Raw genomic sequence first — 17,252 nt, forward strand, 5'->3', positions numbered from 1 at the left:
TAAAATTTACCATTTTAATCATTAAGTGTGGAATTCAGTGGCGTTAAGTACATTCATATACCTTGCTTTTTAAGCATACCTTATACTAGAGATCTTTCTGTATCAGTTGGTAGAGAATATTCTTACTTTTTAAAACAGCATCATAGTATTCATTTGTGTGGCTGTAGCCTAGTGTGTTTAATCTCGTAGACATTGGGGTTGTTCCCAGTGTTTTGCTATTACAAACAGTGCTGCAGTGAAGAATCTTGAACATACGTCATTTTGTACATGTATAATTACATACATAGGAAAACTTCCCAGAAATGATATAGGTGGGTGCATCAAAGGCTATAATAAAAAAAAAAATAATAAGCATTGATAATTTTAATAAATGTTGACAAATTGCCTTCTAGGGTTGTGCCCTCATCAGCAGTATCTGAGCATCTGCCTTTTCCATAGCCTTAGTGAGATATTGATGCCAAAATTCTCTGTTCTTGCCAGTCTAATAGATGAGCATTTGTATCCAGGTGTAGTTTTAATTTGCTTTTCTTTAATTACGAATGAGACTGAGATGTTTTCGTATGTTTAAGGACTGTATTTCTTTTTTTTTTTCCCTAATAAATGGTCTCACTGACTTTGCTATTAGCATGTGGGTCCCATAACTTTAACACTCAGTCTTTCCTGTAGGCATACTGTAGATCCTAGCCTTGACATCTTTATTAGAAGTGTAACCTGGATCAGCTTTCTCAATATCTAATGAGTAGCTAGTTACTGTATATTGGGTATAGTATGTGTCAAATAAATGTAAGAGATTAGTTAAAAGAATTATTTACTTTGTCCTTGGATATATTTTCCATATATTTTTCTTTTAAGGAAAATAAAAATTAGTTGTATATAGTATTGTTGGAGATTTTAACTTATTACCAACTGTGGCTGTAGTTTGGATAAATTTGTGTATGTTAGAAATTACGTAGTTGTACTTTTCACATACGCTCAGTGGTTTTACTTTCTTCCCACCCACTTTTCTTCCCTACTCCAGTATCTCTGTTTACTTTCAACTCAGTATTTATAGCTACTTAGTTACCTTGGGTTAATTTATGTAATGTGAGTTTTCCTCAGCGACTCGTCTCCTGAATCCCAACATGATCAACTCTTTTAATACCATTTATAGGTTTGAATAACTTCTTATTGTGATATAATAATGCTTGAAAGACTCAGCCTTTTTTTTAAGCTTGATACTTGAGATAGCCAGGCTTTTTAGATGTTTTGAAATCAAGAGCTTTTCTTAATTGCTGCTGATAGAGAAATAAGACTTTATTGAACGAGATAAACTATTTTAGCCCCATTATCGTAGGCAGCTTATTGTTGCGTATACAGGAAAACTTCGGTAATTGATGTCCTTACGTATTAGGCCGAAATGAGTGATACTAATTCTGTATCATTCACTGAGATGGGTGATGAAATAAATGCTTAGTTTCCATTGTTATCTGTTTAATAATGGTGATAGTAATGGTAATACTGAGTGCCATTAAAGTCCCTGAAATGTCTCTGGTATGTCAAAATAAATAGCCTATGTAAGTAGCTTGCTATGAACTGTTTTAGCCAGATCAGTTTTATCAGAATCTATAAGCACATGGCTAGTTTTGTTAATATATTTTAAAATATCTATTATATACAAGCTAATTCTGGGAATCTAGGTACCCATAAAAGCACATTTCTGCCTTCAAAATACAGGGAGAGAAGGGTGAGTTAAGATAAGTATCTAGATTCACTGAAAGTATGAGGATATACTCAAAGGAGGATTAGCTCCTTTGCATTTGGGCAGATTTAGAGAGACTTTGTGAAGAAAGTTGTGATTTCTACAAATAGAGGGTCATGTTATGTTTTTAGAAGTTTAAAGTGGTAAGAGTTACTTACCTCTGTTGAAAGAACCTGAAGACTTTGATTGTCTGTGGTATTATCTAGAAAAGTTAATATAGCTATGGATTTTGCTGTTTGGGGATTATTTTGGAAAATGGTGTTTAATTACTAAGATTGAATGGTAAGAAGACCTGTCAAAATTATTTCCTACAATCGAACCAGGAATCACACACTTTAGCTAATTTGTGTGATGTAATTCTAGTGATACCTGAATGGTCCTTCATTTATTATTGGAATAGCTTGACCTGTTTAGGTGACTTGGGTAGTTAACTTTAATTTCACAATCTTGCAAGTACAGAGTGCTGAGGAGGCAGTATTTCATGGAACTTACAGAGGACTGCAGAAGGGCAGTTCTGAGCACAAGCTGTCTGTGAGAGAGGCTAAATCCAATAGTTTAACAAATTTATATGAGAATTCTTTAAAAGTCGATAAAATTGTACTTATGTCTGTTATAACTGTAGAACGTAGGAAGCTACTGAAGGTTTTGAAGTAGCATATTTATTAAAAGTAATAAAATCTGGAATCCAGGTAATTGATAGGATATCTAATTCTTTGAAACAAAAACTTGATTGTTCCTCTTAGAAAAGTGGTTAATTCAAAACTAGATTTTCCTGGAAAGGTGATAGACCACTGTTTTTGTCTTACGTAGAGTGGAAAGATTAGTAATCTTGGTGAATCTTGACATATGAGTTTTTTCTCCAGCTCTGCCGCTGCTTAATGCGTGTTACCTTGGGTAACTTAAGCTTACTTATAAAATAAGTGGGTTAGACTAGTCCCTGATGGTCCCTTTCTGCTTTAAAATTATATGAATTTCCTATCTTGGTAACCGAAGACTTGTCTGTAATTAGGGAGAGGGAGTCATAGTGAGTATTTTAGAGCTTGGTGACTGGAGAATGATGGAGCCTTTACATAGATTAAGTAAGAAAGTCAGGTATTTGGGACCCGAGCTACTGGTGTTGGGATAAAGGAGAAGCAGTTAGAAAAATCGTGGATTAGTTTGGCCGTGTTTAGTTTGCATGCTGGCAGATTATCCTGTTGTGTCTTGATAATGAGATTTTATCAGTATATGTGAATAAAAATGAGTTTAGTCCTGAAATCTAACTGCGATTCAAAATGGAAAATATTTCGTTTGTTCCCATCCCTTATTTGTCTTGCTTCATTGCTGCACTGTAAGGTAAAAGTATAGAAAGCATTTTCACTCTCTAGGATGTCATCCTACATCAGGAGTTCTCAACTTTGGCACTATTGACATTTTAGGTCATATAATTCATTGTTGTGGGGAAAAGGGACCTGTCCTGTGCGTTGAAGGATTTTAGCAGGATCCCTAGTGTCTCTCTACCCATTTGATGCCAGTAGCTCCCCACCCACTTGTGACAACCAAGAATGACATCAAGTATCTACTGAGAGGCAGAATTGACCTTAATTGAGACTGATAGTCCTAGATCAAATTTATCTGCTTTCGTTTTTAGTAGAACTTTTTCACGTTTACTTTCGGTCCTCTGAATCTGGAATTAGTTCTATTGTGTTACTGATTTACTTCTGAAAATAAATATTCAATTTGTTCATATTCTCTTCATTCCCTACAAAGCATTCCTGACATCTTTTTTCCTTTGATTTTCATTTAGTGTGTTGTTGGTGGCTGCAATGCCAGCTTTGCTTCTCAGGGAGGGCTAGCTCGTCATGTACCCACACACTTCAGTCAGCAGAACTCCTCAAAAGTTTCTAGCCAGCCAAAGGCCAAAGAAGAATCTCCTTCTAAAGCTGGAATGAACAAAAGGAGAAAATTAAAGAACAAAAGACGACGCTCACTACGTAAGTGTTTTACTTAAGAAAATCTGTATCAGATGGCTTTTTTTTTATCTCGGGCTTTCCTGCAAACCCAGTTTTAGCATTCTTCAACTCTGCTTACCTGTTTCTGTTAACAATAATAAGTGGGTACGATACCTGTCTGTCAGTGTGAGAATTTAGAGATAAATGTTTTATCTGTAGTGGGTAAGGGAGTATAAATAAATGTGGTCTTAGAATACAGACTTCATATAGAATTAGATAAATTTAAAGTATTATAATGTTGGCGTTTCTAGGGAAGTTTTAGGAAAATTTAAAGGTTAAAAACCAGGTAATTTCACATGAAGTTAAGTAACCTGTCTACTCCAAAGCAGTGTGTGCGAGTAACAAAAAGATTTGAATATAGTCCATGTCTCATCACTTACATTGTAACACATATGTACAGTGGTTATGTGCATAATTACCAGATTGAGATGTATCCTTGATTTTTAGGACATAAAAAAAATTATGTAATAAGACTTGTAAATGCTGGGGGCAGGAATTAACTTTGAAATTCAGTGTCTGGTTCTTAGTGTGGAAACCCTGGTGTAGTGGTTAAGTGCTACAGCTGCTAACCAAGAGGTCAGCAGTTTTAATCTGCCAGGCGCTCCTTGGAAACTCTATGGGGCAGTTCTGCTCTGTCCTATAGGGTCGCTATGAGTTGGAATCGACTCGACGGCAGTGGGTTAGTGGGTGGGTTCTTAGTGTCAGCTGGCTACTTAAATGTATCCTGAATGAATAAGTATGAATGAAGAGAGCATGAATGAGTGGAATTGTCATTGGCAGGGAATCTACTTGCAAGGGTGAGCTGGAGAGAAGAGAAAAATCAGTTGCCTCTAACCCTTTCTCTTGGAGTTTGATTAGAGTGTAGAAGAGTCTCCAGACACTAATCCAGTCTGGTAATAATTCAGAGACTAATAAAGCTAATCTCAAAAACTTGGAAAATTTTTTTGTTACTACAAAGCTGTAACGGAGAAATGAATAAACCACAAGTAAAAAATAAACTTTCCTAAAATCTTCAATCAAGATTATCTTAAATTTACTGTTAAAATAGACATGTTTATTTTTCCTCGTTGGCTGTTAAATGAATTTAGGTTATATGAACCTCATTTTCCTTTTGACTTCCATTTATAAACAGAAATAATATCCTTGTCATTTTATTTGAAAATTTGAATAGTTTGCAGTTGCACACTGAAAATTACTGAATACCATATTTTTATGCAAATCATGCATGCCTTCTACATGTGTTTGCCAGCCATGCCGTCCCCTGCCAGGTATTTTCATCAGTGTGCTATGCTAATTTTTTTTCTTAAATGTTGCTGCACAAAAATTAGCATAGCACTCTTAAGAAAATACCTCGTGGAGGGAGGGTGCAATTGGCAGATACAGGTAGAAGGCACGCGTCATTTGTGTAAAAAGGTATAATGATACTGAAAACAGGATAACTTTCCCATCTGTTTCACCTAACCTCATTATTATTTTGGTCTCAGTGTATGTACAGTAATCATTTAGATTTTCTCTTTGATACTTGTTTGGCAGTACTTAATAGTTTGCTACTAAAAAAAGAAGATAGGCTCAGTTAAATATCCAGTCTTTGCTTAAAAATGGAACACCAGCACCTACTTTAGTATATGCCTACCTTGGGTAACAGATGGGTTTTTTTCCAGTATTGGCTAGAAAGACAAGCCATGTGATCATTTTAATTTAAGGAAAAAGTACATTGTAAATAGAACTGCTACATAAATTTGTTTGATAAAATTATTTAAATTTATTTTTTATTGTAAAATTTTAACAGAAGGCTTGTCATTTCAACATAAATTTCTTTTATTTTGATAAACTTGAAAGAACAGTACAATGAATAGTATACTTGTAAACCTTTCACCTAGACTCACCACGCTTGCATATCTCCATACGTACACATGCACACAACACATATACTTTCTTGGTTCTGAATCAAATGAAAGTAACTTACAGCCACCTTGAGTGTTCATCCAACACAAGAGTGCATCTCCTAAGAATGAAGGTATTCTTGTACAATACCATTGTTATACCTAAGGGGGAAAAATCACATAATATGTATGGTTTTGATCTACAGGAAAATAGGGTCTCAGCTTTTGTAGTTTCCAAAGATATTTTGATTTTATCCTCATCAGTTTAAAAAATGCTTGGCACACGATCCTAATGTGTGTTAATACATCGTAAACAGGTAATACTACTAATGCACAGTATAAAACAGTTGTCAAGAAGGAATATTGAATAAGGATGAAATGGATAAATAAAGTGGTATTGTTTTCTTCCCTTGCCCTAATGAGTTACGGCACTTGCCTGCTTTGGAGATTACTGTTCTAGTTTGGCATTCCTGAGACTATACTCTTAACGGCGGAGATACCGTGGTCATAAGGTCTGAATGCATAGATTTCGAAGTTTCAACTCTTTTTATTATGAGTTTAATTAAAATGACGACTTCTGTGTTTAAATCTTGAATGAGAATGGTTGATTGGGATGATTCAGAGGAGTGAACTGTGACTATTTTCTGTAAGTGTGTATCCTGTTCAGGAGAAAGCATACATTTGGATAGCATAGAGAAAGTACACGTTTTTCCCAGTTGCCATAGACCTGACAGGAAGGGGATTTGTTTGTCAGCATTAGGTAAAATTCTCACCTTTTCTCCCCAAAAAGTGTCAAATATTTTTTCTTTCTGATTTTCCTTGTTACTGCATTCTTAGTCTTGTGGGTTCTGATAGCTTGATGTTCTGCTTATTTCTATTACTGATGGTGTACTTATTTCCTCTTGAGGAAAAATCCAGTGAGAAAAGAAGTGTCTTTAGGTGTGTTCTATTGAATATGCCAGCTGGTGAAGTTGGCTCCCCGCTAAGGCTGTGGTGCATTTGTGTAGATACTCTGAGAACCCCATAAATATCCATAGTGTGATAAATCAGCAGAGATGTGATTTAGAATATGTTACACCATGAAATCAAGGTGTTTCTTTATTGTTAATAGTATTTTCAATTACAGAGGATCTTCAAAAATTACATGTTATAAAGCTTCACAGTTTGAAAATAAGCAACTAATTTTCTTTATATTGAGCAACTCTCTTGTTAGGAATAAGAATGGCACAGTTTATAGTATTATTTAGTGGGGTGAAAATTGAAATCTGAAAAATGTTCTTGCCAGACTAAATCTTTAATATGTAACTTTGTTGTGATCAGCTAAAAGATTGCCTGCACTAGGTTTTTGAAACAGTTTGTTATTTTAAAAAGTTGCTTAGCATCATTAATATAAACTACTTTATAACTTTCAAGGTGTTTTTTCAAATGCGTTTGTTTTATTTAATAACAACAATCTATAGCTGGTATGATACTTCCATTTTGTAAATAAGGAACAGGCTCTAAGGTAGGTTAAGCAATTTGCCCAAAGTCACACAACTGGTAACTGGTGGAGCTGGGAATTAAAAAGAGTATTTGGTGGGTTCATTGGCATTCAAAAATGTGTTCATAATTTTCATATATCATTGTTAGAAAACTCTTGGTAGTCAAAAAAATACTTGTCACAAAACTCTAAAGTAATATTATCACTTTGTCAAATTTATAAAAATTTTATTGCATACTAATATAGAATGTTCATGAAATGTATTTCGTATTTTTGGCCATGGTGATTTTGTGATCCCAGTATGGTGCACAGAATGAGATGTTCATATTGTTGAAAATGCAGGACTGATGCTCAGGAGAGATGCTGAAGCAAAAAACAGAATTATGTGAAAAGATAGTAGCTGAATTGTGGAATCCTGAGGTCTGAGGTTGGAACCTCATATGCCAATGGGCAGAATTAACCAACATTCATTCATTAGTTGGAATTCTCCTTTTGTACATTTTTTTGTCTATTCAGCCGTTCTTACTTTTTGAAAGCAAAGAATATCTTGAATTTAAACACGAGACACTGGTATTTGTTAATTGATTATTTCAATCTTTATTACCTATTTTTGTGGAAAACAGACTATTTGGCACTTGGGCACATTGTTACATTTTTCTAACTATTCTTTACCTTGACTTTCAGCACGACCACATGATTTCTTCGATGCACAAACACTGGATGCAATAAGACATCGAGCCATATGCTTTAACCTCTCAGCTCATATAGAAAGTTTAGGGAAGGGGCACAGTGTTGTTTTTCATAGTACTGTAAGTATTCTTTTAAAAAAAAAATTCACATATATAGGTTTGCAAAAAAGTGTATTTTGACTTTCACAGTCGTACTTACTAAATTGCTCAAAATCTAAGAAAATACGTTTTAATAAAAATCATAAAACTTTTTACTTTATCCATATTTTAAGAATTACTTGTAATATTGGTTGTAAAGCAGATGTTTCCCACAGTTATACACGCTTACGATAAATTTGAATATCTTAGCTTTTAGTTTGAGCTATTTGGAATATTGGGGTGGCATGGCATACAGTGGAAATGGCTTTGGGCTACTAGACATTAGAAGACCAGGCTCTAACCTTAAACTAGGTGTCTTATCTGATCTCTGGTTTCCTCATTTGTAACGTTAGAACGTTAGACTCCTTTTAGCTCTAAGAAGTTTCATTCACAACTCTGTGTGCAGCTTGTACCCTGGCCTTCCTCACTCTACTTCAACACACTCAGGCAAACAGAAAGTAAGATAACATTGGCATTAGAGCTTTGGAGGTGGGGGTGTTTATCTGTTTTGTAACCGCTGATGTATCCTGAGTATAGTGTATCTGTTGTGTGATGATGCTGTTGAACATAAAAGAAGAAAAGTGTCAGATTTGAAAGAGCAATACATACAGTTTATATTTAGATTAACTAGAAGTTAATAGGGAATCGTTCTTTCTTCCCATGTATCTTAGCCATTTTGTTACCCAGTAATCTTTAATGTAGGCAAGTTAGCAGAGGTAAGTTGTAGACCAGGCTCTCTTGGTTATTTGAATTCCTGGAAAAAAGATTGTTTAATTTAGTCCGTTAAAATACAAAATTAATAAATTTGGGTTACTTTTTATTTTTTAGTCAAAACGCATGAGAATTTAAACATAAGGGATCAATGTTGATATCAATATCTTGTTTGGTTTGAAGCTCTTTTTTTCTCGTCTTTTATAATGATGTTTTCTGACCCCCCCCCCCCCAATTATTTGGCTTTTCTGTTACTTTTACGTATCCATTTTAATGTACACATTTATCTTGACTGTTCTCTCTATTCCTGTCAATTTCTTACATATTTAGCTCACCGTCTTTATTTAGCTCCCTGTTAAACACAAAAGCAGTTACTGGCCTGCTGTTATAACAATCTGATGTGTACTACCACCACCCATTGCCGCCTCGTAATAACTTCATAGGACAGAGTAGAAGAGCCCCGTAGAGTTTCCAAGGAGCACCTGGTGGCTCTGAACTGCCGACCTTTTGGTTAGCAGCTGTAACACTTAACCACTGGGTAGGTTTTTATTTTAAAGATTTAAAAAATGTTTTTTTGATATGTTTTTGTGGATAACTGCCATAGGATGTGAATGGTAAAATATGGTTACTAGACATGACTAAGTAAAGTTGAAAGAGGAAATCTCATAGTATTTCATTGTTATGTAATATAAAATCTCACTCTGGGTTGGTCTGAACTCTAGGAAATGGGATTTATAAGACCCATTGAATGAGCCAATGGTGGATTTTCTTTATGGAATAAATGTAAATGGAGGCATGCTTGACAATAAGGCCAGTCATTAAATGTATCATGATAAAATTAAATTGGAAGAGTTTTAGTCATCACACAGCCACCACTGTGGTCTGACTCACAGTTTTCACGTGAGGAGACTAGGGGCTTGAGAGGTTACATGCCTTTTCCAGTGTGACATAGTGTAGTTGTAGTTGAATATTACCGTTTTCTAGGGTTTATGGGCCTCTACCCTCGGCCTATTTAAACTGAAAAGTGTGGTATTAAAAGAAAGTTAGAAAATAGTACAATAGTTAGGTGTTAGTAAACTCCAGGCAGGTTTTATTTTTATATGTAGTGTAGACTTATGGGTGTTGGAGATAAGTCAGAGGTAAGGATATGAGGAGAGGGTAAAGAATTTAAGATGGGGAATCAAAGGCAGTTAGGAAGTAAAAGATATATGCAGAGGAAAGGGAACCTTTTCTCAGATTGGAAGACGTGAGAGGTGTGATTTTGGGTTTGAGGAAAGGTGCACATCAAGGATCACAGGAAATAAAGGTATCTAAGGGTGAGAGAGTTGGAAAGAAAAATTACAGGGTTTGAAGACAAAGGCAAAGGGTTAAGATGGCTGTTTTGAGAATTTTGTTAGGATCCAGCAACATTAGGGCCTTGCTCAGCAGTGATGATAGAAATTCTCCTTTGAAATTTGATAACATAGGTTTATAATGTGGTAGGTACATAAATTTTTTTTTAAAGGTCAGCTCTGGTGCAGTGGTTAAGCCTTTGGCTGTTGAGCAAAAGGTCGGCAGTTCAAAGGCACCAGCCGCTCCTTGGAATCCCTGTGGGGCAGTTCTACTCTGTCCTATAGGTTCGCTATGAGTTGGAATCAACTCCACGGCAGCGGGGCTTGGTTTTGGTTTTGGAAGATGTGATCATCATGCCCAGAGTGTGGTATTAGACAGGGCTAATTTATTCATTCATTTAAACACTGTGCACCTGTGTACCAGGTACTCATAATGCAACAGTGGACAAAACATTTGAAAAAAAAAATTTCTACAGTCTATTTGAAGGGATACAATAAACAAGATAAAGTAAAATGAGGTATTCAGTTATTATGGGGATAAGCATCTTAGGCAGAGGAAGAATCAAGTACAGGGTTCTGAGGTGGGAATATACCTGACATGCTTGAAAAAATAGGAGGCCTGTACGACCGGACAGAGTGAGTGAGGCAGTGTGTAAGATAAGAGGTACTTGGAAGTACCCTGTTGGACTAAGACTTTGGCTTTTTTCTGTATGTGATTGGAAGCCATTAAAGGAGTTTGGGTAGGCATGGTCTGATTTAGATTTTTTAAAAAATAATTTACTAAGGTATAATTTATATGTAATAACTACACCCTTTTAAAAGATACATGTCTGAGTTTTCGCAGTTGTACTCACCTGTGAAACCGCCACCACAGTTAAGATGCAGAACATTTCTGTCATTCTCAGAAGTTTCCTGGTAGCTTTGCATTTCATTCCTGTCTCCACTCTGCCCTAGAAAACTCACTGATCTGTTTTCTTTTCTTAGGTTTTAATGTACATCTTATCCTTAGTAATATGTACTACATGTAATTTGCTGACGTTATCATTCTCAGATGTTCACTCGAAGATGTTTCTGTCTCCAACCCTTAAAGACAAAGATGGGATTTCTAAAGATAGTTATAGTAAAAGGTACTAATAATGAAAACTAGAGACACAGGCAGTCCTCAGGCTATGAGCACCATTCCTAAGTGTAGGTCTTTACGTCGGATTTGTAGTAAATCGGAACAGGTGCATATGGTTCTTATTTATCCTTACTATAGTGCAAGAAAAGGCTCGAAACCTTTTCCATGTGTAGGGTTGTTAGTCTCCTTTGTGGTTACCTTAATATTTACGGCTGTTTTTCTAAGTTTGACCTGAACTTTTATGTCTATGTCACCTTGATTTCCACTCCTTGAAAGCTTTTCAGAGATTTAAAAACTGCATGAGCACCAAGTGAAGGGGATTGGGATGAAAAATTTGTTGCAAGTAGCGGTTGGCTCAGTTGCTTCAAAGTGAGGACAAATTTACAAAATATAAAAGGGCAAGTATGTATTGTGCTTAAGGCGGACATTAACTGGGGACTTACTGTATTCGACTTATGATGGAGTCATAGGAATGGAACTCCCTCATAACCTGGGGACTACCTGTACTCACTTTGGTTTCTGTGTTGAGAACAGATTGTAAGGCGGTAGGCTGGGGAAAAGGGGCGTTAATCTTTTCAGTATATCAGGAATGTAGTGGCTGCAGTAAAGATTGTGAGAAATGGCTAGAGTCTGGATAACTTTTGAAGACGGTGCTAACAAGATGTATTGACGAGTCAGATTGAGAATGAGAGGAAAAGATGACTCCAAGGTTTTTGCTGGGCAAATGTTAAGAATAGAGTCGCGATTATTAGCTGTTGGGAACACTGAGGTAAACAGATTGGAGGAGAGAGGAGTATCAAGAGCTCGAATTTGAATACATGAAGCTAGAGGCCTGTGGCTCTGACTCACAGACAGGTAGATGTGAGGATTTGGAGGTCAGAGGAGAGGTGTGGGCTGCAGATACAAATCTGAGAGTTTTGAGCATATCAATGGTATTAAAGATAAGAGACTAGATGATATCACGTAGGAAATGAGTGTAGATAGAAAGGAGAAAAGTCAAAGGACTGAGGTTAGGGCCACCAGTATTTAATGATTTAAAGAACAGTAGATACGATTAAATGGGGTCTAGTAATGAGCATATAAGGAAATGGTGGTGGTGATGTTAAGTAACGATTAAAACAATGAGGCACCAGCTTTCATATGCTTTTATTAGATCAGCTCCTTGTGGTGCAGTCTTTAGGTTCTCCATGGGAGGAATAGAGAGATGATATTAGGAGATGGGAAACCCTGGTGGCGTCGTGGTTAAGTGCTACGGCTGCTAACCAAAGGGTCGGCAGTTTGAATCCGCCAGGTGCTCCTTGGAAACTCTATGGGGCAGTTCTACTCTGTCCTATTGGGTCGCTATGAGTCGGAATTGACTCGACAGCATGGGGTTTTATTAGGAGATGAAACAAAATTTAAAAATTACCCAGGGTCAAAATAACCCATGAACAATAATTTTCTAGCTGTAGAAAATATTTGAGAAGACTTTAGTGCATGATACTTATGTATCATATATATGATTATGTGTGGCATGAATTAAAAAGCTGAAGAATAAGAATGATTTGATATCCCTAAGTGAAATCAGGGAGGGAGAGGTACCTAAAAAAAGTCACAGATGGAGTGTCTGAAGAACCATTTTGCTGGGAAAGGAAAGTGGACGGAAGAAATGTCCACACTGGGAAAAGGGTCTTCATTGGACACCATAGAAGGGAAGGGGGCTAGGTGAACAAGTTCCATGAAGTCCCATGACTAGGAAGGTTTAGATGGAAGCAGTGTACGTTAAACAGAAGTGAGTAGTACATATACTCAATACTAACTGCAAATTTAATTTTTCCAGTTATCAGTTTACTTTTATAGGAAATACTAATAATGATCCCTGTGACACAGTTTGCAGATATGTGTATGTGTGTGTGTGATGTCTTGTTTTTTTATTTGAAACATTTTCTTTCGAGCCTTCTCCAGAAGAGGTCAGCAGAATCCTAGTAACCAGTCATTTGGCCTCCTGTGTTCAGTCGGGTTGTGTTGTTTTTATAGCTTATCTTGTTACACGGTTGTTTTGTTTCATTCAGCATCTCCAGATCTGTTTCTGGACTTTTAAAGCTCTTAGCAAGTCTTGAATTATTTATTTAAATAACTGAGTGTTAAATAATGGTTTTAATAAAGGTTTTTAAATAAATGGGCGTATTTTTGCTCAGAGTACTGATTACTTACTACTGTCAGAGTTCTAAATGGTTTTTGAGATGCCATTATAGCATTGCCAATTTGGAACTTAAAATTGGTAAAAAATAAATAAAATAAAATAAATTGAGACTTAGAGTATTGAAATTGTAAGAGTTATAAAATACTGTTTTGATCTATATTTAATTTAAGCATCACCTTAATTTTAGGAATCTGATCATTTATGGCCAGTATGTTGCTTTTCTCAAACTGCTGCAGGATTTTTTGTTTTGTTTGTTCCACTATTTAAATTAGGATTCCTTGAGATTGGACTTTCAGATTGATTGGCTGATGTTTCATTTAAAATTAAGCAAATGAACAAAAAACAACCCCACCCAAACAACAAACGCCTTAAGTGGTAAATTAGAGACTTTTTCCTTCCCAGCAGTATTTTCTTTACTATTTATTCTTTAAGAATATTTCAACCAAGATGGATGCTTGTTTGGGAATACAGCTAAACTACAATATAGCTAAATTTAGCAAAACAAATGGTATTTTCAGTCCCCTAATTATTTTAGTGCCTGGCACTATAAAGCTTCTTGAGTTCTTTATTTTCTCTTTTCCTTTTTGTAAGTATATATGATTAAAAGTGAATTTGAGAAGAGGCTGTTTAAAAAATAAAGTGTTTGAGACTCTATGAAGAATAAACAAAAGTAGAAGGAAAAGTTCTACACCATTGTCATTGCCATACAAAACTGCCTTTTAGTTTGTGGGATAATATTGCATGTAAGTTTTTCTACCTTAAAAAAAAAAATTTTTTTTTAATTGCGGTAAGATATATAGTGTGGTATGTATATGTCACGATATTGTTGTGAAATATAAATAACAAAACATTTGCCATTTTAACCATTTTAAGTGTGTAGTTCTTAGACATTGATTACATTCACCATGTTTGTGTAACCACAACCACTACCCATTTCCAAAAGTTTTGTCCCCTAAAAAGATACTCAGTTCTCCTTCAACAGTAATTCCGCATTCCACTCCCCCTCACCCCCAGCCCCTGGTAACCACTTTTGCCTCTATCCATTTACCCATCCTAGATATTTCATATAAGTAGAATCATGTAATAGTTATCGTTTTCCATTTGGCTTATTTCATGCAGTATAATGTCTTCAAAGTTCATGTCTTAGCATGTGTCAGAACTTCATTTTTTTTTTTCTTCCTATTCTTCCTTTTTTTAATACAAAAAAAAAAAAAAATCCAAACCTGTTACCATTGAGTCAGTTCTGACTCATAGCAGCTCTGTGGGACAGTAGAACTGCCCCCATAGAGTTTCCAAGGCTGTAATCTTTTTTTTTTTTTTATTATTTTTCAAAAATTGTGCTTTAATTGAATGTTCACAATTCAAGTCAGTTTCTCGTACTAAAACTTATACACACATTGTTGTGTGACTCTAGTTGTTCTTCCTGCAATGTGACAGCACACTCCTTCTCTATACCCTGTATTTCCCATGTCCATTCAGCCAGCTCCCGCACCCCTCTGCCTTCTTATCTTGCCTCCAGACAGGAGCTGCCCACTTAGTGTCATGTATCTACTTGAGCTAAGAAGTACACTCCTCACCAGTATCATTTTATGTCTTCTAGTCCAGTCCAATCTTTGTCTGAAGAGTGGGCTTCTGGAATGGTTTTAGTTTTGGCCTAACAGAGAGTGTGGGGGCCATGACCTATGGGGTCCCTCCAGTCCCAGTCAGACCATTAAGTCTGGCTTTTTCACTAGAATTTGAGGTCTGCATCCCACTTTTCTCCTGTTCCATCAGGGATTCTCTGTTGTATTCCCTGACAGGGCAGTCATTGATGGTAGCCGGGCACCAACTAGTTCTTCTGAACTCAGGCCGATCTTTAGGGTTTTCTGTGTACAAGATCATATCATCTGCAAATAGAGATACTTTTACTTCTTCCTTACCAATTTGGATGCCCTTTATTTCTTTTTCTAGCCTAATTGCTCTGGCTAGGGCTTCCAGCACAATGTTAAATAAGAATAGTGATAAAGGGCATCCTTGCCTGGTTCCTGTTCTCCAGGGGAATGCTTTCAGACTCTCTCCATTTAAGATGATGATGTCTGTTGGCATTGTATAAATACCCTTTATTATGTTGAGGAATTTTCCTTCTATCTTCTTTTGCTGAGAGTTTTTATCATGAATGGTGTTAGACTTTCTCAAATGCCTTCTCTGCATGAATTGATAAGATCATGTGGTTCTTGCCTTTTGTTTTATTTATGTGGTAGATTACATTGATTGTTTATTTAATGTTGAACCATCCCTGCATATCTGGTATGAATCCCCCTTGGTCATGGCAAATTGTTTTATTGATACGTTGTTGAACTCTATTGGCTTGAATTTTGTTGAGGATTTTTGTGAGAGGTAGGTTTCATGTGAGCTGGTTTGATTATAGGCACCTTTGAAGCTCTAATGTCATGCCACCAGGTGGTTAGAGCTGTTACTAGGTATATAAGTCCAGGAATCCGTTTACTTTTCTTGTATGGATTCAGCTCGGGTGTCCAGGTAGTCAGACACCAAGTGTGTCATGCAGGCTCCCACAGTTTTAGATGAGCAGGGGTGGTTGGTGTGGGCACAGGTATCTGGCTAGAGTAGGGGGTCATGTGTTGAGCAAGGCAGGGGACTGGCAACCTCCCCTGAGTGTCACGTCCTTGTTCCCAGAGCACCTAGGTGGGTAGGTTTTGCAGCTGGGGGTCTTGGCCGTAAGGACTGGAAGGTACCATTTCTCCTTGGACCCCTGTCAAGGGTGGCAAGGTGATGTGGGTGAAGCCACCAATCCTCAGGCCCCTAATGTGGGTAGGCGAGGACCCTGCTTAATAGGCAGAGCAGTGTCAAACATCATGAACCTGCCTCTCCACCATATAGCTGAAATAGTTGAAGTTAGACTTCAGGTATATACCCTGTTGTACTGTGCTAATGAGGGCCTATGCTGTTGAAATGGGTCCGCATAGTTCTGTGCAGGGGTGAAAGACACTCACAGTCCGGGGACCACTTATGCCTGTGCCTAGGCAAAAACTCCCACTTGTCTGTCAGTTTGTCCTACTGTGGGGGCTTGCGTGTTGCTGTGATGCTGGAAGCTATACGACTGGTATTCAGATACCAGTAGGGTCACCCGTGAAGGACAGGTTATGCTGAGCTTCCAGACTAAGACGGACTAGGAAGAAGGACCCGGCAGTCTACTTCTGAAAAGCATTAGCCAGTGAAAACCTTATGAATAGCAGTGGAACATTGTCTGATATAGTGCCAGAAGATGAGCCCCCCAGGTTGGAAGGCACTCAAAAGATGGCTGGGGAAGAGCTTCCTCCTCAAAGTAGAGTTGACGTTAATGATGTGGATGGAGTAAAGCTTTCAGGACCTTCATTTGCTGATGTAGCACGACTCAAAATGAGAAGAAACAGCTGCAAACATCCATTAATAATTGGAACCTGGAATGTACAAAGTATGAATCTAGGAAAAATGGAAATCATCGAAAATGAAATGGAACGCATAACATCTATATCCTAGGCATTAGTGAGCTGAAATGGACTGGTATTGGCCATTTTGAATCAGACAATCATATAGTCTACTATGCTGAGAATGACAGTTTGAAGAGGAATGGGGTTGCATCCATCGTTGAAAAGAACATTTCAAGATCTGTCTTGAAGTACAGTGCTGTCAGTGAAAAGGTAATATCCATACGCCTACAAGGAAGACCAGTTAATACGACTGTTATTCAAATTTACATACCAGCCACTAAGGCCAAAGAGGAAGAAAGAGAAGATTGTTATCAGCTGCTGCAGTCTGAAATTGATCGAACATGCAGTCCGGATGCATCGATAATTACTGGTGATTGGAATGCGAAAGTTGGAAACAAAGAACAAGGATCATCGGTAGCTGGAAAATATGGCCTGGGTGATAGAAACAATGCTGGAGATCGAATGATAGAATTTTGCAAGACCAACAACTTCTTCATTGCAAATACCTTCTTTCACCAACAT

At 36.9% G+C, this 17,252-nt stretch overlaps 1 protein-coding gene across 1 annotated transcript in view; it reads left to right on the plus strand.

Annotated features, from left to right (window-relative positions):
* Positions 1–17,252, plus strand: part of AEBP2 (AE binding protein 2) — an 82,660-nt gene that overhangs the window by 37,811 nt on the left and 27,597 nt on the right. The window contains exons 4-5 of the mRNA XM_049882595.1: positions 3,525–3,711; positions 7,777–7,901. Of these exons, the coding sequence (XP_049738552.1) occupies positions 3,525–3,711; positions 7,777–7,901 (312 nt within the window). The remainder of the gene's footprint in view (positions 1–3,524; positions 3,712–7,776; positions 7,902–17,252) is intronic.

Source organism: Elephas maximus, chromosome 4 (assembly GCF_024166365.1).
Source record: "Elephas maximus indicus isolate mEleMax1 chromosome 4, mEleMax1 primary haplotype, whole genome shotgun sequence".
In the NCBI taxonomy this organism is placed as follows: Eukaryota; Metazoa; Chordata; class Mammalia; order Proboscidea; family Elephantidae; genus Elephas; species Elephas maximus.